The sequence below is a fragment of the Eublepharis macularius genome, chromosome 2 (genome assembly GCF_028583425.1).
Source record: "Eublepharis macularius isolate TG4126 chromosome 2, MPM_Emac_v1.0, whole genome shotgun sequence".
NCBI lineage: Eukaryota > Metazoa > Chordata > Lepidosauria > Squamata > Eublepharidae > Eublepharis > Eublepharis macularius.
This window is the reverse complement of record NC_072791.1, coordinates 11920226-11944122: the sequence shown is the minus strand read 5'-3', so window position 1 is coordinate 11944122 and position 23897 is coordinate 11920226. Positions and strand designations below refer to the sequence as shown.

General features: G+C 45.6%; 1 protein-coding gene across 1 annotated transcript in view; it reads right to left on the bottom strand.

Annotated features, from left to right (window-relative positions):
* Window positions 1-735: 735 nt before the first annotated feature.
* LOC129324297 (zinc finger protein 420-like) overlaps window positions 736-23897 on the bottom strand; it is a 35351-nt gene continuing 12189 nt past the window's right edge. Inside the window, exons 7-8 of the mRNA XM_054971466.1 lie at window positions 3217-4561; window positions 736-3130 (exon numbers count right to left, since the gene is read on the bottom strand). Coding sequence (XP_054827441.1) covers window positions 2965-3130; window positions 3217-4561 — 1511 coding nt within the window. The 3' untranslated portion in view covers window positions 736-2964. The remainder of the gene's footprint in view (window positions 3131-3216; window positions 4562-23897) is intronic.

The window sequence follows — 23897 nt, the reverse complement described above, 5'->3', positions numbered from 1 at the left end:
TTGAATACAAGTTACAGAGAGTGTTTGATGAGCATAAAGCACTCTTAGGCAATAAGCAAGAGAAAACAAACACCACTTTCTATTCCTAGCTAACAGCTACCTAACTAAAACACTTAAAAGCTTGCAACCTTATGCTCCTCTGACATAGCCTCTTTGCTGACAGGTTCTCAGGACAAGGCTTGGTAAAGGAGTCCATTTCCATGCCATGCAAGTCAAGGCATCTTGATGATAAGAGATAGAGGAATAATACCTAGAGAAGGGGCCAGTGTGTAGCAGGCAGCCATCTTTTCAGGCCTGGTGATGTCACGCTATCAGCCAAGAGCCAATCAGGGCTCGCCTGCTTAACTGGCATTGCTAGCCATAAATTCGGGGAGTGAAGATAGAGATGATGAGAGCCAGTGTCAAGGCTGAGTCTCTTGAGAACAGGCAGGGGCCTGCAGGTATTGGAAAATAACAAGCCAGCACATTCTTTCCCAGGTAGGCCAGAACCAGGTCCACAACAACTTACAGCTGAACCACAGCTCAGGCATCTCAACCAAGAGCTTAAGTCTTGAATAGGCCTGTTCCACACACATGGCATGGACTCAGGTGGGCAGACTGGCTGTGTCAAGGTAGGGGGTCATCTTCCAGACTACGCTGAGTTTGTGGCAAGAATTTTTTGCATCTGCCTTAACTTGCTTTTCTAGGTGTATTGTCCAAGGCTTTCACGGCCGGAGAACGATGGCTGTTGTGGGTTTTCCGGGCTGTATTGCCGTGGTCTTGGCATTGTAGTTCCTGACGTTTCGCCAGCAGCTGTGGCTGGCATCTTCAGAGGTGTAGCACCAAAAGACAGAGATCTCTCAGTGTCACAGTGTGGAAAAGATGTAGGTCATTTGTATCTACTCAGGAGGGGTGGGGTTGAGCTGAGTCATCCTATAAGAGTTTCCCAGGGTGTGGAATGCTAATGGTGGGAGGCTTCACTGTATCCTGAGGATGTTCTTTTGCATATGGATTGGTACTTGATGTGCTAATCTTCTCTGCAGGGCTATTGTCAGGGATAGAATGTTTTGTTAGCCTGGTGTTTTTCAGAACTGGAAACCATGCTCTGTTCATTCTTAAGGTTTCTTCTTTCCTGTTGTGCTTATGCTTGTGAATTTCAATGGCTTCCCTGTGCAGTCTGACAAAGTAGTTGGAAGTGTTGTCCAGTATTTTGGTGTCCTGGAATAAGATACTGTGCCCTGTTTGAGTTAGGCTTTGTTCAGCCACTGCTGATTTTTCAGGTTGTCCAAGTCTGCAGTGTCTTTCATGTTCTTTTATTCTTGTCTGGATGCTACGCTTTGTGGTCCCGATGTAAACTTGTCCACAGCTGCAGGGTATACGGTATACTCCTGCAGAGGTGAGGGGGTCTCTACTGTTTTTTGCTGAATGACTTTCAAGGTCTCTAGCTTTCCTATGAGCATCACTTCTGTCTTGTCTGGGTTCACTTTCAATTTGTTTGCTTTCAAACATTTAACCACAGCTTCAGGCAGTGACCCAAGATCCCTACTGCATCCCACAGTGATTTGTATAGCAAGATATGCAGCTGGGAGAGCCAGTTTGGTGTAATGGTTAAGAGTGGCAGGACTCTAATCTGGGGAACAGTGTTTGATTCCCCACTACTCCACTTGAAGCCAGCTGGGTGACCTAGGGTCAGTCACAGCTCTCTTGGAGCTTTCTCAGCTCCACCCACCTCACAGGGTCATTGTTGTGAGGATAATAATAACACAGTTTGTAAACTGCTCTGAGTGTGGTATTAAGTTGTCCTGAAGGGCAGGATTTAAAACAAATGGTGATACTGTTACTGTTGTTGTTGTTTTTTGAATTATCCGAAACACAATCAACAATAAGCAGAGGTTACTGATTGGCCTTGTTAAGCTGATACAAGTTTCCACCGGAGACTTAAGGATCAACCAGATGTCAGTGTAATATGTACGCTGTTCCATGTAGTGCCGTCTTTTTGCAGTTCTGTAGGTGTTATGTCAGAAAGCTATAGTTTTTCCATATGATTTGCAAAGTTTTTCGAGATGGTTCTAAGTGCCCCGATGACAACGGAGACTACAATTGCATTCTTCTTCCATAGTCGGGTGGTTTCTTTTGTCAGATCTCTATATTTAATCATTTTTGCTTGTTCTTTTTCTTCACCTCTGGCATCCTCAGGAATTGCAACGTCAATTATCCAGACTCTTCGATTTTCCACGACTGTTATGTTAAAGCAGTTCAAGGTACATCCCTTGATACTGACATCTGCCTCAACAAGATAACATACTCTGCTGCAACAAAGAAGCATGGTATTTGTCTATATTCATGCACAGGACTACTAAAGCTACCAGAAGGGTCTCTGTCCCATAGCCTGGCCTGTATTAACCCTAACATCTGCGACACCCCTCCATAACATGTGTTAACAGCATACATCAAAACACTCCCATTTTATAATAAACTGTCTTTCAAATACTTTAGGTGGGAATTGAACAAACAATTATAGAAGGTGTAAAATATAGGCCAGTTTTAGCATAAAAACTTCAGATGCTAAGATTTGTCCTATTGATGTCTTTTTAGTGTGATGCATGGTTGCTCCCCTGCGTGGACTCCATGACGCCTGGCGACAGGGCTTATGGCTGAAGCTGTTGACACAGTGGCAGCATTTCTTATTTAATAATTTTGGCAGTGAAGTATTTTACACCCATGCTTGCACATGGTTTAAGTCAGTTTACAAAACAATTCCAAATTAAAACCAATATAAAAGTGCTCCTTCCCCCCTGACCGTCCTTGAAAGTTGCCTGACTTTAACCCCCTCATAAACCTTGGCAGAAGCCCTTCTAGGTTTTCTCGCCTCTCTGAATTCTTTGATATGTGACAAGATGATTTTTTAAACATGGAGATTCATTGATGGGAAGTAAGGCGGCAGCTCTGAGCAAAGCTCTTTTCACACTACACACATGTATAAGGTTACTTCCTTGCTTGGAATTCTCTATGGGCAGTGAGATTTACATTCGGAGAAAAGTTCGTCCCACACTCCACACATTTATATGGTTTCTCCCCTGTGTGGATTCGTTGATGGGTAGTAAGATATGCATTCTGAGCAAAGCTCTTCCCACACTCCAAGCATTTATAGGTCTTCTCCCCTGTGTGGCTTCGTCGATGAGCAATAAGGTGTGAACGTTGAGCAAAGTTCTTCCCACAAACTCTGCATATTTCTATGGTTTCCCCCCTGTGTGGATTTGTTGATGGACAGTAAGATGTCCTCTCTGAGCAAAGCTCTTCCCATATTCCATGCGTTTATATGGTTTCTCCCCGGTGTGGATTCGTCGATGGACAGTAAGCTTTGCATTCTGAGCAAAGCTCTTCCCACACTCTATGCATTTATAGGGTTTCTCCCCTGTGTGGATTCGTTGATGGGCAGTAAGATGTGCCTTCTGAGCAAAGCTCTTCCCACACTCCATGCATTTATAAGGTTTCTCCCCTGTGTGAATTCGTCGATGGGCAGTAAGGAATGCATTCCGAACAAAGCTCTTCCCACACTCTATGCATTTATATGGTTTGTCCCCTGTGTGGATTCGCTGATGGACAGTAAGAACATTCTTGTCAGCAAAGCTCTTCCCACACTCCACACATTTATATGGTTTCTCTCCTGTGTGGATTCGTCGATGGACAGTAAGGTGAGAGCTCTGAGCACAGCTCTTTCCACACTCCATACATTTATATGGCTTCTCCCCTGTGTGGATTCGTTGATGGATAGTAAGTTGGGAGCTATGAGCAAAGCTCTTCCCACACTCCACACATTTATATGGCTTCTCCCTGGTGTGGATCCGTAGATGGGAAGTAAGTGTGCTGTTGTCAGCAAAATTCTTCCCACACTCGACACATTTATATGGTTTTTCTTTTGTGTGGATTCGTTGATGACCAGTAAGCTGTGAATGCTGGTGAAAGGTCTTTCCGCAATCCATGCACAGATATGGTTTCTCCCCTTTGTGGATTCGTTGATGGGAAGTAAGGGTGCCACTGTTTGTAAAACTCTTTCCACACTCCATGCATTTATATGGTTTCTCTGCTGTGTGGATTCGTTGATGGACAGCAAGTTGTCCTCTCTGAGCAAAGCTCTTCCCACATTCCATGCACAGATATGGTTTCTCCCCTGTGTGGATTCGTTGATGGACAGTAAGTTTTCCTCTCTGAGCAAAGCTCTTCCCACATTCCATACATTTATATGGTTTCTCCCCTGTGTGGATTCGTTGATGGACAGTAAGCTCTGAAGTCCTGGCAAACATCTTCCCACACTCCATGCATTTATAGGGTTTCTCACCTGTGTGAATTTGTTGATGGGCAGTAAGTCCTGCATTGTGAGTAAAGCTCTTCCCACATTGTATGCATTTATACCGTTTCTCCCCTGTGTGGATTCGTTGATGGTAATTAAGGTAGGATCTCTGAGCAAAGCTTTTTCCACACTCCACACAGTTGTGTGGTTTCTCCCCTGTGTGGATTCGTTGATGGACAGTAAGTTGTGAATTCCAAGCAAAGCTCTTCCCACAGTCCATGCACATATATGCTTTCTTCCCTGTGTAGATTTGTTCATGGGCAGTGAGGTCTCCATTCTGAGAAAAGCTCTTCCCACACTCTACATATTTATAGGACTTCTCTGCTATGTGCATTCGTCGATGGGAAGTAAGGTGTGAACTTTCATCAAAGCACATTCCACACTTCACACATTTATATGGTTTCTCTCCTGTGTGGATTCGTCGATGGGATAATTCATCCCCCCTCTTCCAATTTGTCCCAGTGCCTCTACTCTGCAGTTCCCCTTCCTGTGGTTCGCCCTGAGGCTTTTGCTGGGTTCCATCAGCCTCTGGAATAAAGAGGAGACTGGTAAATGCTTAAAACAAAAGTAGAATTAAGGGGGAAAGGCCATTAACAACTCTTGATAACAAGAGGAATCACTTGGAGTCATATACTGTGAGGCATTAAGACTTGAGTATTCAGTGTTCATGAAGGGTAAACAGAAAAATTTGGGTGAAAGGCCTCCGAAGGGTCATCAAGTACAACCTCATGCACAAAGAAGGAAATTTACAGCTAATCCCATCTACTCCAGCAGTGACACCTGCCCTATGTCCAGAGAAAGGCAAAAAAATCTCAGGGTCCCTGGCGAATTTGGCCAGAAGGGAAATTCTTTCCTGATCCCAAAACGACTATCAGCATTACTGGGAATCCTGAGCCCACTTATGGGGAGGGCAGAATATAAACTGGAAAAAATTAAATAAAAATAAGATAGAGCCTCAGGAGCAGAGCACTGAATCATTTATTCCTGTTCTCCCTCTCATGATCTCCTAAGTTCACACTGAGGCTGATTCCGCACACGTTGGATAATGCACTTTCAATGCACTTTATCGATCGTTTGAGGAGGATTTTTTGTTCTGCACACAAAAAAATCGGTTCCAACTGATCTATAAAGAGGATTGGAAGTGCATTAGCCAATGTGTGCGGAATTACTATGAGTCATAGAATCAGCACTGCTGACAGATAGCCATTGAGCCTCTACTGAAAAACTTCCAAAGAAGAAGAGCCCACCACCTGTTCCACTGACGAAATGTTTTGTCAGGAACATCTTCCTACTGTTTAGGCAACAACTCTTTTGCTTTGATTTAACCTGTTGTTTCTGGTATGACTCTCTGGGGCAACAGAAAATAACTGCTCCATCCTCTATGTGACATCTATCACATCACCTCTCAGTCGCCTTCTCTCCAAGCTAAACATACCCACTCCTTCAAACTGTCCACAGAGGAATTGATCTCCAGAACCTTTACCATCTTTGTTGGCCTACTTTGGACACATTCCAGTTTTTCAACATCCTTCTTAAACTGTGGTGCCCCAAACTGAATACAGTTCTCCAAGTGAGGTCTAAGCAAAGCAAAATGGTACCATCACTTCACAAGATCTAGACACTCAATTTCTGCTCATGCAGCCTCAAATCGCAATTGACATTTTAGCTGCTGCGTCACAGTGCTGAGTCATGGTGAGTGTATGAACTACTAAGATGCCTAGATCTTCTTCGCATGAACTACTGCCAAGACAAGTTTCACTCATCCTACAATTATGCCTTTGATTTTTCCTACCTAAATAAATTCATACTTGTGTGTGTTGGAATTCATTTTTTTTTTACTTTTACCCCAGTTATTCAGCCTGTCACGATCTTCCTGAATCTTGATTCCATCTTCCACTATATTTGCTTCCCGTTCTAATTTAGTCTCAGCTGCAGCATTAATGAGCATCTCCTCTATTCCTTCATCCAAGACATTTAGAAAGATTTTAAAGCACACAGGGCCCAAGACAGATCCCTGAGGCTTTCCCACTTACAAATTCTTTTTTACATTTATAGATCCAATTTCCTGTTCAGAACGTTGTTTATCCCGCCATTCCTTGAGGGAGTACACCATACTATTTTCCTTCAGCATATCTTCTTTCTAAAAGGATGTGCTCCTTGGATTTTAATAGCAGCTTGACACACAGGAATTCAGCAGGCAAAACTCTCTGTGGCAGTGACCAAAACCTCACCTGCTCAAATCTAGGTTTTCATGGTCTGCTCTTCCCTATTTCGCGCATGGGTTGAACATGCCGAAGCCATATACTAATTTCAGTGGAATGAACACAATGGAATGACCCCAATTCCTCCCCTTGCCCCCCTCTCCACACTGGCATCCTTCTCATGTCCAACGGAAGACCAAAAGGTGCTTGGAGCAAGGAAGTGCCTTTTTTAATTTTGTAAAATGTGCTGTGAGGGTGCTATATAAATCCAAATAATATTATGTTTGTTATTTAAAATGCTGGCTTCCTTCGTTGCACTGAAAGGCCCATTAGAAGACCCTGCTGACATCCCATGTAGTGTTCCTCGTAGTTTACAAACCAATATTTTAGCTTACAAATGGGTAGTACACTAGATATGCAGAAGTCCCTCATTTGCCTATATGTAGGGATGTGCATTTCGGCTTTCTGAATGCCGAAAGAAAGCCGAAACAAAAGTGTTTCGGCTTCTTTTGGGTGAGCCGAAACGTTTCAGAGAAAGCCGAAACGTTTCGGCTTAGCCTCCCAAAGCAGGTCCCCCTATCCTCCCATAAGAAAGCGAAGGAGCAGCATATTGTTAGCATGCTGCTACTCATCTTCTTCATTATTTCCTATGGGGAAAAAATGAAGAAGCAGGCTTCCTCTGCCAGGGGTGGCATTTTGCATGCAAAATGCCCCCTTACCCTCAGGAGCCCTTCTCCCACCCTTCCTCCCACCCCCCACAAAGGCTCAGACTGCTCCCACTTGGGGGGGGCATTTCATGGCCTCCCCAAGTAGGTGCTCTAATCTCTACCACTGACAGCTGGGGGAGGCTTGTCTTGCCAGGGGTGGCATTTTGCATGCAAAATGCCCCCCAACCCTCTGGGGCCCTTCTCCCACCCTTCCTCCCACCCCCCACCAAGGCTCAGACTGCTCCCACTTGGGGGGGCCATTTCATGGCCTCCCCAAGTAGGTGCTCTAATCTCTACCACTGACAGCTGGGGGAGGCTTGTCTTGCCAGGGGTGGCATTTTGCATGCAAAATGCCCCCAACCCTCTGGGGCCCTTCTCCCATCCTTCCTCCCACCCCCCACCAAGGCTCAGCCTGCTCCCACTTGGGGGGGCATTTCATGGCCTCCCCAAGTAGGTCCTCTCAGCCCCTAAAATCCACCCCTTACAGCCCCACACAAACCCAATTCCCCCCCAGCTGCCACACACAGACCCAAATCCCCACATTAGCCCCTCACAGACCCAAATCCACCCCCACCTGCCCCACACCCATAACCACAGGAACAGGCTGGCAAAGGCCAGCCCTCTCTCTTTGTTCCCTACGCTGGGAACTTCTAAGCTCTCTTTCCCTGGGCAATTCTGCACATCCCAGGGGTGCCACAATGGTGGGCACACTTCTGAGTGCCAGCTGGTCCCTGTGAAAGAGCACCTGAACCACAGACACCCTCCCTCAAATTCCCCCACCACCTACAGAGATGGCTGGCCAGCCAGCCCCATTGTTCCCTATGATGGGAACCAACTGCACAACAAAGAATAAAACACGAACAACACAAAATAAAGTTTTTTAAAAATTATTTTCTCCCTTTTAAAGTACAAGTAGGCAAAGCATTATGACACATTACACCAGCAGTCCCCCACACAGAAAAATTAAAACACAACTCACTTAACATCAGAGAATCACAAAACACGATTCCTGTCAAAAACACTCTATTTCTTGAACAGCTTTAGGTTACACAGCAGGGGGGCACACCAAAGGGCATGGCAGCAGTATCTTACACAAAAATAACACAACTCACTTAACATCAGAGAATCACAAAAGCACAATTCCTGTCAAAAACACTTTATTTCTTGAACAGCTTTAGGATACACAGCAGGGGGGCGCACCAAAGGGCACGGCAGCAGTATCTTACACAAAAATAACACAACTCACTTAACATCAGAGAATCACCACAAAATATTGCTGTCAAAAGCACTTAACTGCTTTAGGTTACACAGTAGGAAGGCATAATAGGGCATGAAAGCAGTGTACTACATAAAAATAACACAACTCACTTCACATCAGAGAATCACAAAACACGATTCCTGTCAAAAACACTCTATTTCTTGAACAGCTTTAGGTTACACAGCAGGGGGGCACACCAAAGGGCATGGCAGCAGTATCTTACACAAAAATAACACAACTCACTTAACATCAGAGAATCACAAAAGCACAATTCCTGTCAAAAACACTTTATTTCTTGAACAGCTTTAGGATACACAGCAGGGGGGTGCACCAAAGGGCACGGCAGCAGTATCTTACACAAAAATAACACAACTCACTTAACATCAGAGAATCACCACAAAATATTGCTGTCAAAAGCACTTAACTGCTTTAGGTTACACAGTAGGAAGGCATAATAGGGCATGAAAGCAGTGTACTACATAAAAATAACACAACTCACTTCACATCAGAGAATCACACAAACACAACTGCTGTCAAAAACGGTGAAGTGGGTTGTATTATTTTGTGTAGTACACTTCTATCATGCCCTTTGGTGTGCTCCCCTGCTGTGTATCCTAAAGCTGTTCAAGAAATAAAGTGTTTTTGACAGGAATTGTGCTTTTGTGATTCTCTGATGTTAAGTGAGTTGTGTTATTTTTGTGTAAGATACTGCTGCCATGCCCTTTGGTGTGCCCCCCTGCTGTGTAACCTAAAGCTGTTCAAGAAATAAAGTGTTTTTGACAGGAATCGTGTTTTGTGATTCTCTGATGTTAAGTGAGTTGTGTTAATTTTTCTGTGTGGGGGACTGCTGGTGTAATGTGTCATAATGCTTTGCCTACTTGTACTTTAAAAGGGAGAAAATAATTTTTAAAAAACTTTATTTTGTGTTGTTCGTGTTTTATTCTTTGTTGTGCAGTTGGTTCCCATCATAGGGAACAATGGGGCTGGCTGGCCAGCCATCTCTGTAGGTGGTGGGGGAATTTGAGGGAGGGTGTCTGTGGTTCAGGTGCTCTTTCACAGGGACCAGCTGGCACTCAGAAGTGTGCCCACCATTGTGGCACCCCTGGGATGTGCAGAATTGCCCAGGGAAAGAGAGCTTAGAAGTTCCCAGCGTAGGGAACAAAGAGAGAGGGCTGGCCTTTGCCAGCCTGTTCCTGTGGTTATGGGTGTGGGGCAGGTGGGGGTGGATTTGGGTCTGTGAGGGGCTAATGTGGGGATTTGGGTCTGTGTGTGGCAGCTGGGGGGGAATTGGGTTTGTGTGGGGCTGTAAGGGGTGGACTTTAGGGGCTGAGAGGACCTACTTGGGGAGGCCATGAAATGCCCCCCCCAAGTGGGAGCAGTCTGAGCCTTGGTGGGGGGTGGGAGGAAGGGTGGGAGAAGGGCCCCAGAGGACTGGGGGGCATTTTGCATGCAAAATGCCACCCCTGGCAAGACAAGCCTCCCCCAGCTGTCAGTGGTAGAGAAAAGAGCACCTACTTGGGGAGGCCATGAAATGGCCCCCCCAAGTAGGAGCAGTCTGAGCCTTGGTGGGGGGTGGGAGGAAGGGTGGGAGAAGGGCCCCTGAGGGTTGGGGGGGCATTTTGCATGCAAAATGCCACCCCTGGCAAAGGAAGCCTGCCTCTTCATTTTTTCCCCATAGGAAATAATGAAGAAGATGAGCAGCAGCATGCTAACAATATGCTGATCCTTCGCTTTCTTATGGGAGGATAGGAGGACCTGCTTTGGGGGGCCATAACATGGCCCCCCAAAGTCCAATCGGTCTGAAACTTGGGGGGGGGGTTAGAGAGGGGTTAGAGGAAGGTCCCCACCAATTTTGGGCTGATTCGGTGGGAAAATGCCTCCCCCAGACGTCCGGGAAGACGGAGGCATTTTCCCATTGAAAAAGCCGAAAGCCGAAAGAAAGCCGAAACAAAGCCGAAAGCCAAAAGCCGAAACGGCTGGCCGTTTCGGCTTTCGGCTTATTCGAAAGAGATTCTTCTTTCGGCTTTCGGCTTTCGGCTTTAGCCAAAATTTTTTGGCTTGCACACCCCTACCTATGTGTGGAGCTGCCCCACTCATCTATTCAGAATCTCCATCTGAAGGGCCCTATGAGAGTCCTTCTTAGAAGGAGCGATTTCTGCCTTCAGTATCAGTGAAGGAAGGGAAAGGGGACCCTTACCCAGAGAGGCCACATTCTGAAAATTCACCTCCATGACTTCCTTGTGAAGGCTTCTTTTTTCTGCATCAAGTAGAGCCCACTCCTCCTCAGTGAAATGAACAGACACCTCCTCGAAGGTCACCGGACCCTGAAAAGAGAAAAGAAGAAACTCCTGTATCCACTAAGATATTGTAACAAATCTTCCCCTTATGAAGCTGAAGCTTCTATAATGAGAAGCTTCTTTGCAGCATTCAAACTTCCAGCAGAACTTTCCATTTTCCTTCTAATGAATGGACAGATAGAATCATAGAATCATAGAGTTGGAAGGGGCCATACAGACCATCTAGTCCAACACCCTGCCCAGTGCAGGATCAGCCTAAAGCATCTCTGACAAGTATTCATCCAGCCTCTTCTTGAAAACTACCAGTGAAGGGGAGCTCACCACATCCCTAGGCAGCTGATTCCGCTTTTGAACTACTCTCACCGTGAAAAAGTTTTTCCTAATATCCTGCCGGAACCTTTGTTTCAGCCCATTGCTTCACGTCCTACCCTCTGCTGCCAACTGGAACAGCTCTTTGCCCTCCTCCAAATGACAGCCTTTCAAATATTTAAAGAGAGCAATCATGTCCCCCCTCAACCTCCTCTTCTCCAAACTAAACATTCCCAAGGCCCTCAGCCTTTCCTCGTAGGGCTCAGTCTCCAGACCCCTGATCATTCTTGTTGCTCTCCTCTGCACCCTCTCGATTTTGTCCACATCCTTTTTGAAGTGAGGCCTCCAGAACTGCACACAATACTCCAGGTGTGGCCTGACCAAGGCAGTATAGAGAGGGGCTATGACCTCCTGCGATTTCGATGCTATGGCCCCTTTGATACAACCCAGGATTGAATTATCCTCTTTTGCCACCGCATCACACTGACTGCTCATATTCAGTTTACAGTCCACTCTTACCCCAAGATCCCTTTCACATCTACTACTGCCCAGAAGTGTATCCCCCATCCAGTATTTGTGCTTCCCATTTTTGTGACCCAGATGTAATACTGTGCACTTGTCTTTGCTGAATTGCATCCTATTCACAGCTGCCCACTTCTCCAGAGTATTCAGGTCTTGTTGAATTTTAATTCTATCTTCTTGGGTGTTTGCTACCGCTCCCAATTTGGTATCATCAGCAAATTTAATGAGCAGCCCTTCCACTCCATCATCCAGATCATTGATAAAAATATTGAAAAGTACTACGTCCAAAACCGAGCCCTGTGGCACCCCACTGGACACCTCCCTCCAATATGATGAAACGCTGTTGACCACCACTCTTTGAGTGCGGTCCTCCAACCAGTTCCCTATCCACTGAACTGTCCTATAGTCTATTCCACAGTCTTCCAGTTTGCCCATCAGAATGTCATGGGGGACCTTATCAAAAGCTTTACTGAAATCCAGATAAATCACGTCAACACAGTTCCCCCGATCCAGTAAGCTGGTCACTCGATCAAAGAAGGAAACCAGGTTGGTCTGGCAAGATCTGTTAGGAACAAAACCATGTTGACTTCCCCGGATCACTGAGTGGTCCTTCAGATGCTTACAGATTGATCCCTTTAAAATCTATTCAAATATCTTCCCAGCAACAGAAGTCAGACTGACCGGCCTGTAGTTTCCCGGGTCATCCTCCCTCCCTTTCTTAAAGATTGGGAAGCCAATACAAGGGGAGCAAGTTGTTCTTCCTAGGCTAGGGAGGGGTGGGTGGTGCACGAACTCACCCAGGTTCATGAATTACAGTTCCACACTTACCTGCTGTGGCCACAGAGAAGTTGCGTTCTCTCTGCTGCAAAGATTTGGCAAATATTTTATTGTTGGTTTCAAGGCCTCCCCTAGAAGCATCAAAAGATAATTGGAAGACATTGAAACATTTTCAGGTATTTAGCCTTTCAGTTCTTTGCGTGTGGAAAACAGATTCTCCTGGATCATGCTCACAACTACCCTTGCATCCTTATATAGGATAATTATTTGATTCCAGACATTTACAAAACCCTCTCTTGCTATCATTATCAAAGACACATACAGGCCTATTTCTCCAACAGCAGAGAATTCACAGAAATGCGAGGAACAGGCTGTTCGAACACCACTGATAGAATCGTAGCTACTGTAGCCAAGCCTCTCTTTGCAAGTGTGCAAGACAGGCACATAAGGGAAAAGGCAGGCTTGCAGTTGGTGAAATAACACTGCCTACTTCGCTGGGCGGCGATTCTTTTGTCCATCACTCGACATAGGTCATCCCTCAGGGTGACCAAAGCTGTTTCAGTCCCATGACCAAGCCTAAAACCAGACTGGATAGAATCTGATCTATTGGCCTCATCCAGAAAAGCTTGCAGTTCTCCACCAACCATGTGCTCTATCTCCTTGCTCTAGAAAGGAACATTTGAGAGTCGTTGATTGAGAAATTCTGCGTCCTTGATACGCTTCTTCAGATTTGGGCAAAACGCAGCTTATGCAGTCTTGGTATCCCTGCAAGCCTAAATCCCAGCAAGTAGTGATCTGTCCATAAGAATGGGACCATCTTCAGTCCCCCCACCTTCACATCACCATCCTCCTGCCCAGAGCAAAACACCACATCAAGAGCAAGAGTCCAGTACCACATATAAGACTAACAAAATTTGTGGTAGAGCATGAAATTTCATGAGCCACAGTTCACTTCTTCAGATACTGTCTTGATCTAACCACATCATGAGCATGTCCTGCGCAGGGTGTGGGGCTTGTTATTACCTGAGGCAGGCCCATGGTTGCCATAGAGGCCTGAAAACCTGAACTGCTCCCAACAAGGTAGCCTCTCGATGGATGTTGAAGTCCCCCAGAACAACTACAGCATAAGTTTCCCTCAAGGCTTATAATTTTGTTCCTCTTCTTATTGGCCCCACACACCATCTTCCCAATTTTTAACATTAATTTACATTAATCGTCATTTTTTCACATTCGGAGGCACCTTTCCTCTCAGCAGCATGACTGCTGACACAAAGGTGAGGTGAACTGGACCTGAAATGTTTTTGTCGTATTTTTTTTATATGCAAACACAAACCTACTGGCTTTCTTAACCAAGTAATTGCCAGTCTGGTTAACCATGTAACCCCTACACAAATCTATTATAACTGTAGATAGGGTATGGCCTAAACCACTATTCTCACAATTAACTTGCACGGATTTTAAATCAGTTCTAGTTTTGGCTTCCCCAAATGAATATTTCTACAGTGAGAAGCTCAGGTGAGCATCTTTCCCACAACTCGACTGAGGTCAGGGGAATAAAAGCAGCCCACCTAAACTCAAAGAGGCCATCGAGTGGGTAGGACAGCCCTTTAGATCTTACCTAGAAAAGCTGCTCCGAGGCAACAGTTGATGCTTTCCTGCACCTGAAAGAGAAGCAGGGATCCCACAAAGGGGAAACTATTGAGAAAAACAGTTTTATGATGGGGTCTGAAAAATCCATCTGTATGGATTTTGATGATATCTCTGATCTTATCCTGTCCCCCACATACTGCCTAGAGGAATCCCTCTTACCTCCTGGTCTGGATTCTTGTCATCTGTGTGGCTCAGGAGGAACCCTTCTGCCAGGGCCACTGCCTGGGAACTGCTCTCCGGTCCACATTCCCTGACCCAGCTCTCTATCTTCGGGGGCAGGATGGTCAGGAACTGGTCCAGGATCACCCGGTCCAGGATCTCCTTCTTGCTGTGCCTTTCTGGCTTCAGCCACTGGAGGCAAAGGCGGTGGAGTTGGCTGCAGACCTTTCGGGGCCCTTCAGCCTCCTGGTAACGGAAGTGCCTGAAGTGGGGAAAATCCTCTCCCAGGCTCCTCTGCAAGGTTCCTTCCCACAGTTCCCTTCTGCTCCCATCCTCCATGGCATCAGGGCCTTTTCTTGCTTCGGGACTGACTGAGTTTACTTCTCCCTTCATCCTCCCTTCCTCTCCAAACAGCCTCCACCTGCACCAGTGGATCGCCTTCCTCCTCTGCCAGATACTTTTTTCAAGGCAGCTGCTGGATCTATGATCTTCTGCAAAGAGTAGGTTACACACGCACGCAAACGAGAGGAAGCACAAAAATTGTCTCAATAAACAAATACTTTTGGCATACAAGGAAGCAAAGGCAAGTAGAGATTTTTCAGAGTTCGGTGGCTCATTTGAGAAACCCAAGACTGACACGTGACTCTGGAGGGCTTAAGAAAGGATCATTAAGCATGGATCAGATTGCTTGAGGTGTGCGTAATTTTAAAAGGACAGGCAAAATTCTAGAAGCCAAAGATCTTGCATTAGCAAAGGAAATCAAAGTGCGCCAGGCTACAGAAGTCACCTGCAAGACTGCAGATTTGTTTCCCGGGAAAAGGCGTGCTGGGTCTGTAGGCAGCATTCCACCTTCAGTAAGCGATAGACGAATGAAGAGGGGAACCCTTCAAAAATGCAGGTTTACCATTCCAGAACAGCAAGAAAAATCAGGAAAGTCACGTGGGAATATGACTGCACTACAGCACTGCCAGGCTTAGGGAAAGAATTACGGGACAGCGTCTCTATCATTGCCCCACCACAGCAGCTTTGCTCCTCTGAGCAGGGCCTTCTGCAGGTGCCAGACTGAAAATCAGCAAATACTACACTTGTCCACTATTACTCAAATTGTTATACACGTGAAGACATAAGATTAGTCAAAGGCATCCCCCGCCCCCTTGCTGGCACAGACCAAACACATCACAGCTTAAAAACAAGAATTCAAGAATCCTCATGGATCCTCACCATTTTAACATGAGGTCCCCCAAAACTCACTATATCACTCAACAAGCCCATGGCTCTGTGAGTTTGGGGGACCCCATGGAAGAATCCCTGGGATCGTTGAGGATCTGTGTTTTGGAATCAAATCTTTGCATCAACACGTGGCTGCTTCTTGATCACGTATCTCCCTCTTTGGTCACGATTTACCAGGGCTGGCAGGGGTGGGGAAGGAGAGAGACTTTTTCTTTATGTTTACATAACATGGCCAGAATGTGTCTTCTCCTGTTGCCTACAAATGACGAGCATGTAAAGGAGGGCTTTTTACTCAGGCAATAGGGCTGGACAGTAATTCACAAATGTGTTGGTAACGGGATGGGGACTGTAGTTTATACCACTGTGTAATGCCTTTTGCTGTAATAATGCACCTATTAGATAGCTGCTACACATTGTTAATATGTTATATCCCTTGACTTATGTTTTGTTTCAACATTGTTTCAGCTCTGTGTCAGATTTCTGCTTCTTCAAATTTCAAATTTCTATTGCATTGTTTATTGAATGTCTCAGCAATTGATCATATTGGCTTACACTGTGTAATCTGCCTCGAGTCTCATGAGAAAAGGCAGACTATAAATTATGTACAACAAATAAAATAAAATAAAGAGGTACCAAAAGAAAGGCTATTTTGCTAGAGGTTGCAGGCAAGAGCCCAACGCAGAGAAAAAACAGCAGGAGAAGCATCCCTTCTTGCAAGAAGGACTCCGCTCCACCCCCAGGGAAGAGGAGCTGCCAGAGAGCAAGAAGGAAAGCCCTGGGGGTCAATGGAGCCCTCTGGCTACTCAGGCCAATAGCAGGGAGGCATTTTGCAAAGGAAATATTTGTCCATTGCTTACCTCTTTTTAAAAAGTCCTCCAGTGCTGCCTCTCCTCCCCTTTTCCAATTAACACAGGAAGTGACTGAGGCAAGTCAGGTGACTTGCTTTCTCATGGCCTCTCTAGGAACCGAGACTCCTTCCCTTTAACTCTTAGCTTGACTCTCCAGACAGCACAAAGGACCCACTTGTGCATCCGTCCTGCCCGAGGATGTATTTATTTTTACATTGAAACAAAATAAAGAGGCAATCGTTAGAATCGCTCGAACTTCTGTACCATTTTGCAAAAGAAAACCTGATCCCGTTTCTGCCCCTGGATGGAAATCCAGGAATATTTGGGGGGGGGGGAAGAGAATTCCCCTCCCCACTTGACAGGCTGACCCCAGCCTCCCATGCATACATAACGGGAAGTCTTGAAAGTGGCCATTCACTCTCTTATATTTATTTATGTTTGTAGTCCGCCTTTCTCACTGAGACTCAAGGCGGATTCCACAGTATGAGATTAGTACAATCAATTTCAAGTACATTTCTCCCTCCTCCCTGGGGACTTCGAAAAAGCCAGTACTGGCCAGAACAGGCATTAAACAAAGAGTGATACTGCAAAAATCAGTGGGATGTGTTAAAGACACTGCAAAACAATATTTTAGAAATGAAAACACTGAAATATCACTAGTTTATTTTCCCTTTCCCTGCCTAAAAGGTCTTTGGAATACCATGAAATTAAACAAATTTAAACAAATACCAGTAGGTTTGCCAAGTCCCCTGGCCTGAAATTTGGGGGGTGCTCCCATAGTCCTTACCTTGCCCCTGCCAGTCCCACCATGCACTCCCACTCCACCCCAACCCCGGGCAGGGCGGCCATGGCCCAAGGTAAGTGGATGCATGGCCAGAGGCCCTGCCCAAGAGCTCCCTGCCGTGGGGACTTTGCACACCAGGCAGGAGATGGGACACAAGGTGGTGGGGCAAGAGTGCACAGGGGGAAATGTACAAGATCCGGAGAATACTTTGCACTCACTCAGAGGAGAAGAGCGAAGTTCAGAATGTCCGATTCAAATCTATCACTCAAGTTGCTTTGCATGGTAGCTGACTCCAAGGCGGGCCAAGGGTGCACTGACAGGTAAGAAAGAGGAGAGGAATTGGCTCACCCATCTTGCTGATTCTCACCCCCCCCCCCCAAGCGGGCTAACCACCCCAGTGGTTGAGGCTGGCCTAGGGAGGGGTGGGTGGAGCACGGTCACCCAGGTTCAATGAATTGCAGTTCCACACTTACTTCTTTGGCCACAGAGAAGTTGCATTCTCTCTGCTGCAAAGATTTGGCAAATATTTTATCGTTGCCTTTAAGGCCTTCCCTGGAAGGATCAAAAGTTAATTGGAAGACAGTGAAAAGTTTTCAGATATTTATCATTTCAGTTCTTTGTGTGGGGAAAACAGATTCTCCTGAATCATGCTCACAACTACCCTTGCATCGTTATATAGGATAATCATTTGATTCGAGACATTTACAAAACCCTCTCTTGCTATCATTATCAAAAACAAATACAAGTGAAGGACTGCATGATTAAATGGGCTAAAAATTTTGGATATAATATCCATATGGACCAATGGGAGAAAATGTGGCATTATGGTCTAAAATTTAAATTATGTTCTAATTTGAAAGAGAATTTCTACAAGATGATGTATAGATGCTACATGACCCCACAAAAAATAGCTCTTTAATGGGGTGAACTTTTGTTAGTCGTTTGTTGTAATAAAATAAACTTTAAAAAATTACAGACCTGTTTCTCCAATAGTATAGAATTCCCAGAAATGCAAGGAACAGGCCTTTCAAAACCCACTGATAGAATCGCAGCTACTGTAGCCAAGCCTCTCTTTGCAAGTGTGCAAGACAGGCACATAAGGAAAAACAGAGGCTTGCAATTGGTGAAATACCTCTGCCTACTACCTATGCTGTGAGGGCAGCTGAGTAGGGGCTGCTCCCTGGGTAGCCGCTACTGCTTTCCTGGGGGTGTGATGCCCAGTGGGGATGAGGTGGGGACGAGGCAGGGAATCCTGGGCCTAGGTTATGGTCGGCCACCTCCTAGGGGCAGTGTCAGCTGGGTGAGGATTGGGAGGCCTCCAGGGCCTCTGCCACCATGCCCTGGAAGCACCCAGTCCCCAGGAAGTGGAGGGAAAGCAGCATCTTCTGCAGCAGCGGGATTGCCCTGGGTACTGAGTCTTGGCCGTGTAGCAGCGGGCCGAGCTCCTCACACAGGGTCTGGAGGGCCGCCCTGTCCAAATGGAAGCAATCCAGGCAGGTGCTCTCTGAGAAGGGGAGCGAGCCCCAGACAGAGGACTGATGTTAGGAAGTGCTTGCCCCTTTCCCCCTTCCAAGAACCCTGCAAGGGAGAACACTGGAGTCTCTCTTTGTCACCACTTCTGGATATTTGCACCCCATACTTAGGGACCTCCCCTTGTGGATGAGCAGCTGCCCAGGATTACAGCTGCTCCCAAGAACTTCATCATAGTGTTAGCCAGGGTTTGGAGGGTTCAGGAAGGCAACGCCCCTTAACTTCATTACTACAAAACTGCAACTTTGACTCTGACTTTGATCCCAGTGTTGCCAGTCAGCTACTTGCACTCGCTCAGGGGGGCATTTCTGAGGCCACAGTCCAGACACATGTACCCATCTGAGTCCCAGAGTGCTGGCTGACTCTGAGCCAGTCACATCCTCTCAACAGACCTACCACATGGGGTTGTTGTGGTTATAAACTGGAGGAGAGGAGAACAAAAGAATGAGAGCTCTTGCCATTGCTTCATCCGGTAGAGTTGCTGCTCTTTTGGCAGGAGACAGAATTGCTCACTCAGTTATCAGACTATTGTTAAATACAGTGAGTGGAGAAAGGCGGGCAGAGCCCGCAATTCTATTCATTTGTATTTATTTATTTATTTACTTTATTTATAACTCTCCCTTTCTCACTGAGACTCCAGGTGAATTACACAGTGTGAGTTATTACGGTCAATTTCAAGGCATTTCAGTGCGGAACTACAAGTGACAAAAGGCACAGATTGGACACTTGTCAGCTTCCCTCAAGTTTTGATGGGAAATGTAGGCATCCTGGTCTCGCAGCTTGGCTCTCCAACTGCTGTCCAATGGACTTTTCAACTGTCACTTGTCCAACATTCCGCCAAGCTGCCTACATTTCCCATCAAAACTTGAGGGAAGCAGACAAGTGTCCAACCTGTGCCTTTTGTCACTTGTGGTTCTGCTCTCAGATGCTTCGCTAATGCGTAGACCGTAGACTTCATCACTATATTGCCTTACATATTATCTGTTGCTTTAAATATGTAGTCCTCCATGTTGTCTAATGTCAATCCGGCCCTGAGGTGCTTTGCATTACCTTAGAGCGGAACCACAAGTGAGAAAAGGCACAGGTTGGACACTTGTCAGCTTCCCTCAAGTTTTGATGGGAAATGTAGGCAGCTCGACGGAATGTTGGACAAGTGACAGTTGAAAAGTCCATTGGACAGCAGTCGGGGAGCCAAGCTGCAAGACTAGGATGCCTCCATTTCCCATCAAAACTTGAGGGAAGCTGACAAGTGTCCAACCGGTGCCTTTTATCACTTGTAGCTTGGCCATCAGTTCACATGTAATAAGGTATATACATGAAATTTGGAAAGATGTAAAACCTGCAGAAATCCAAGATAAAGTTGAGAAACTGTTGAAACAATGCATATGTAATTCTAAGATAGACATATGAAGCAACATAGGATCTAGCCATTAGGATCATACGTACAGAAATAATAATACAGTCTATAGTTACTCCCTATGCCTTTACTGATGTATCTCTGAGAAACTTCCATAGCTCTGCTCCCGACCCAAGTTCGATCCTGGAGGAAGCCGGGTTAAAATAGCCAGCTCAAGGTTATCTCAGCCTTCCATCCTTCCGAAGTCAGTAAAATGAGTACCTGGTTTCCTGAGGGTAAAGTGTAGATGACTGGGAAAGGTAATGCAGGGCCAGATCAAGGGGGGGGCAGGAGCGTAGTCTGCCCCTGGCGCCACCAGGGAGGGGGCACCAGGAGCAGCTGCCAGCTGCCGGAGTGTGCTGGCGGCAGCACAGGCAGCCTCGCAGCCCCCCGCGCTGCTTTTCGCCTGCCCCGCAGCTGCCTTTTTGCCTGCCCTGTCCTGCAGGGCAGGTAAAAGGCAGCACAGCCGCCATGCCATAAGCCCCTGTCCTGCAGGGCAAGCGAATGGCGCAGGCGGCTTCCCAGCCCCGCACGCTGCCTCTGCTGCTCCACCATGCATGATGACGTTGGACTAGGGTTGCCCTGAGCGCCGGCAACCCTAGATCCGGCCCTGAGGCAATGGCAAGCCACCCCGTAACAAGCAGTCCGTCAAGAAAACGTTGTGATGCAACATCCCCCCCCTGGGTCAGCAATGACTCGGTGCTTGCACACCTTTACCTCCCATCTGAGCAGAAAACCCTCTTGAGCAATTCATTGTTTGTGGAAAGCCAGAAAAGTGGGAGCTTTTCTAACCTCCTCTGGTAGGCCATTCCATAAAGTGGGGGCCACCTCAGAGAATGCTCATGTACAGGCAGCTGCTGATTTTGCCCATGTCCAAAGCGGCCCCCTGTTCAGATGAGTGAAGCTGCCTTGGTGGAACACAGGGAGGGACTGTACTTTGAATGCAGATTGAATTAACTGACACTGTACTATTGTATATCTGAGAATCTTTATTCTCCAGTTTACATAAATTATTTTCTGATATTTGTATGTCCACATGTTTCATATTGTGTTGTCACGGTCTCTTGCTGTTTTTGGCTCCTGTCAGTTTGATTGTTATGCACAAACTTGTGCCTTAGGTGTCCCTCTCGCCAATCACAATAAGAGACACACACACCACGGAGTCCTGTAGAATGAAGCAATATATGTTTAATTTAAACAATGGAGGAGCCCTTTTACACAGGAGTAGGTGGTCTCCTTGTGTCTGGAGCTCATCAAAATTACAGTAGAAGCACAGGCAATTAATACTTTCAGATAATCATAACAATATTACAATATTCTAATATTTGATATCTTATCGGCTCGTAACATATCTAGGGTCAGTTCTGATTTGAAGATGCAATTCTGGGCTGGCCCCTCTATTTGGGGGAATTCCAGTCTTCACAGTTTTTTTCCCTCTGCCCTCATTTTGGAAGGACACTGTCTAACCTTTTACCTACTTTCTTCTGGACATAATACTTTCAAGGGCGCCAATGAGTCTCAATCTGGTGCCTTGGTATCTTCTGATAACTGAAATTTGTGGATAGGAAGGGATGTTTTCCTATTCGTGCCCTTTCCCCCAGTTTCTTCTCAGCTTTAAGGAAGATAATACCACAGGCGGCCAAAACCAGCTTGCTGCATCAAATCAGTTTTCTACAAAAGGCTCTCTGGTACTGATTTCTATTGGAATCTATAGAATAATATAACATATATGTGTAATATTTTATAAGTGCAGCCCTACAAGCAGTATATCAGTTCTTACAGAGTTTCAAGTCTTCTTGTTTCAAGTGTCAAATTCTTACAGGTTGCATTACAAGTACTACTTTGGCTCCTGAGCATAGAAAAAGTGCAAAGCATGTAATACTGAAAAAGCATAGGTTTAGTATATAAAAACAAGTATATAAAAAAACTCCAAATCTATATCCATCATGATTACATTGGAGACTGCCTCTTGCTTTTGGTTGTACACTGAGTTTGTGCCTTAACTTGCTTTTCTAGCAGTAGTGCTGGTTCCTTAACTGAGTCTGCAAGGGTCAGACAAGCTCCATTGAAAGAAGAGAATACAATGCCTTTCAAGGTCTCTAGCTTTCCTATGAGCATCACTTCTGTCTTGTCTGGGTTCACTTTCAATTTGTTTGCTTTCAACCATTTGACCACAGCTTCAGGCAGTGACCCAAGATCCCTACTGCATCCCAGTGATTTGGATAGCAAGATATGCAGCTGGGAGAGGCAGTTTGGTTAATCGTTAAGAGCGGCAGGACTCTAATCTGGGGAACAGTGTTTGATTCCCCACTCCTCCACTTAAAGCCAGCTGGGTGACCTTGGGTCCATCACAGCTCTCTTGGAGCTCAACCCTGGGCTCAACCCTGCCCACCTCACAGAGTGATTGTTGTGAGGATAATAATAACACACTTTGTAAACTGCTCTGAGTGTGGCATATGTTGTCCTGAAGGGCAGGATTTAAAACAAATGTTACTGTTACTGTTGTTGTTATTTGAATTATCTGAAACACAATCAACAATAAGCAGAGGTTCAACATCAACTCGATCCCTAAAGCACAAGTGTTTGTTCAAAAGAATTTGATGGTGGACCAGAAATCCAAGGAAGGCAAGGGAGAAGAAGAAAACGTAAGCTCACCATCTGAACCAGAACCAGAACCAGAAGACAGAGCAACAGGAGGAGTACAGACCTGGGCCAATTCCAGACGACTAACCGGAAGGCGCTTCATGCCGCCATGTTCCGGATTACGATGGGGAAAACGCGAAATATTGCATTTTCTCACGCGAGTTTGGCACGACGTCGCGTCAAACTCGCGCGAGAAAATGCGATATTTCGCGTTTTCCCCGTCGCGATCTGGAACATGGCAGCATGAAGTGCCTTCTGGTTAGTTGTCTGGAATCGGCCCAGGAAGCAAACCAGAGAAGAAAATAAACAAGGTAGTTAGAGAGGCAAGAAGTAATGGCCAGTAACTCTCTAAAATACTCTCAATGAATATTAATGGATTGAATTCCCCTCAAAAAAGAAGAACATTTACATACCTGAAAAAATTCAAAGCAGAAATTATATGCCTTCAAAAAACTCGTATCAGAGATAAAGAGGAAAGGCTCCTGAATTGTAAGAATCTGGGACACACATTCATTGCGGCAGACAAAGTTAAAAAGAGAGGTCTAGTAACATATATACAGGGAAGATTGAACCCAAAATTGATCTATGCCTGTGACCAGGGAAGAACTTTAATGAGCGAACTCCAGAAAGGCCAAAGAAAAATCTTGGTAGTGAATATATATGCACCAAGTGAACAACAAGAAAAATTCTTTCAAAGACTTTCAGAGCAAATATCCAAATTGAAATACAAGGACATATGCACTGTGGGAGACTATAATGCAGTAGTAGATAAAAAGCTGGATAGGAAACACGTGAAGAATGGGAAAAGGGGGGGGGAGAGCTTCCTAAAGCATGCTTTGAAATGGCTGAAGAAATGGCCCTTGTAGATTTATGGAGAACACAAAACGTGAACTCAACTAATTATACTTTTTACTCTGACAGACGCAAATCTTGGTCATGAATAGATATATGTTGGGCTTCAACATCGTTAGTGGCGGACATGGAAGAAATAGACATTCTGCCACAAGTGATTGAAGACCACAACCCTCTGTTAGTAAAGATAAAAGAGGAAAAAAGACAATTCAGGTGGAGACTAAATGTAAGTTTATTAAAAGACAAAAAATTTAAAGAAACAATTTCCAAAGAAATGGAATGGTTTTTCAAACAAAACTTAAATAATGAAACTACCATAGATATAGTATGGGATGCAAGTAAGGCCTTCTTTAGAGGATTGGCAATTAGATATGCGGCAAGTAAAAAGAAAGAGAGAAACAAAG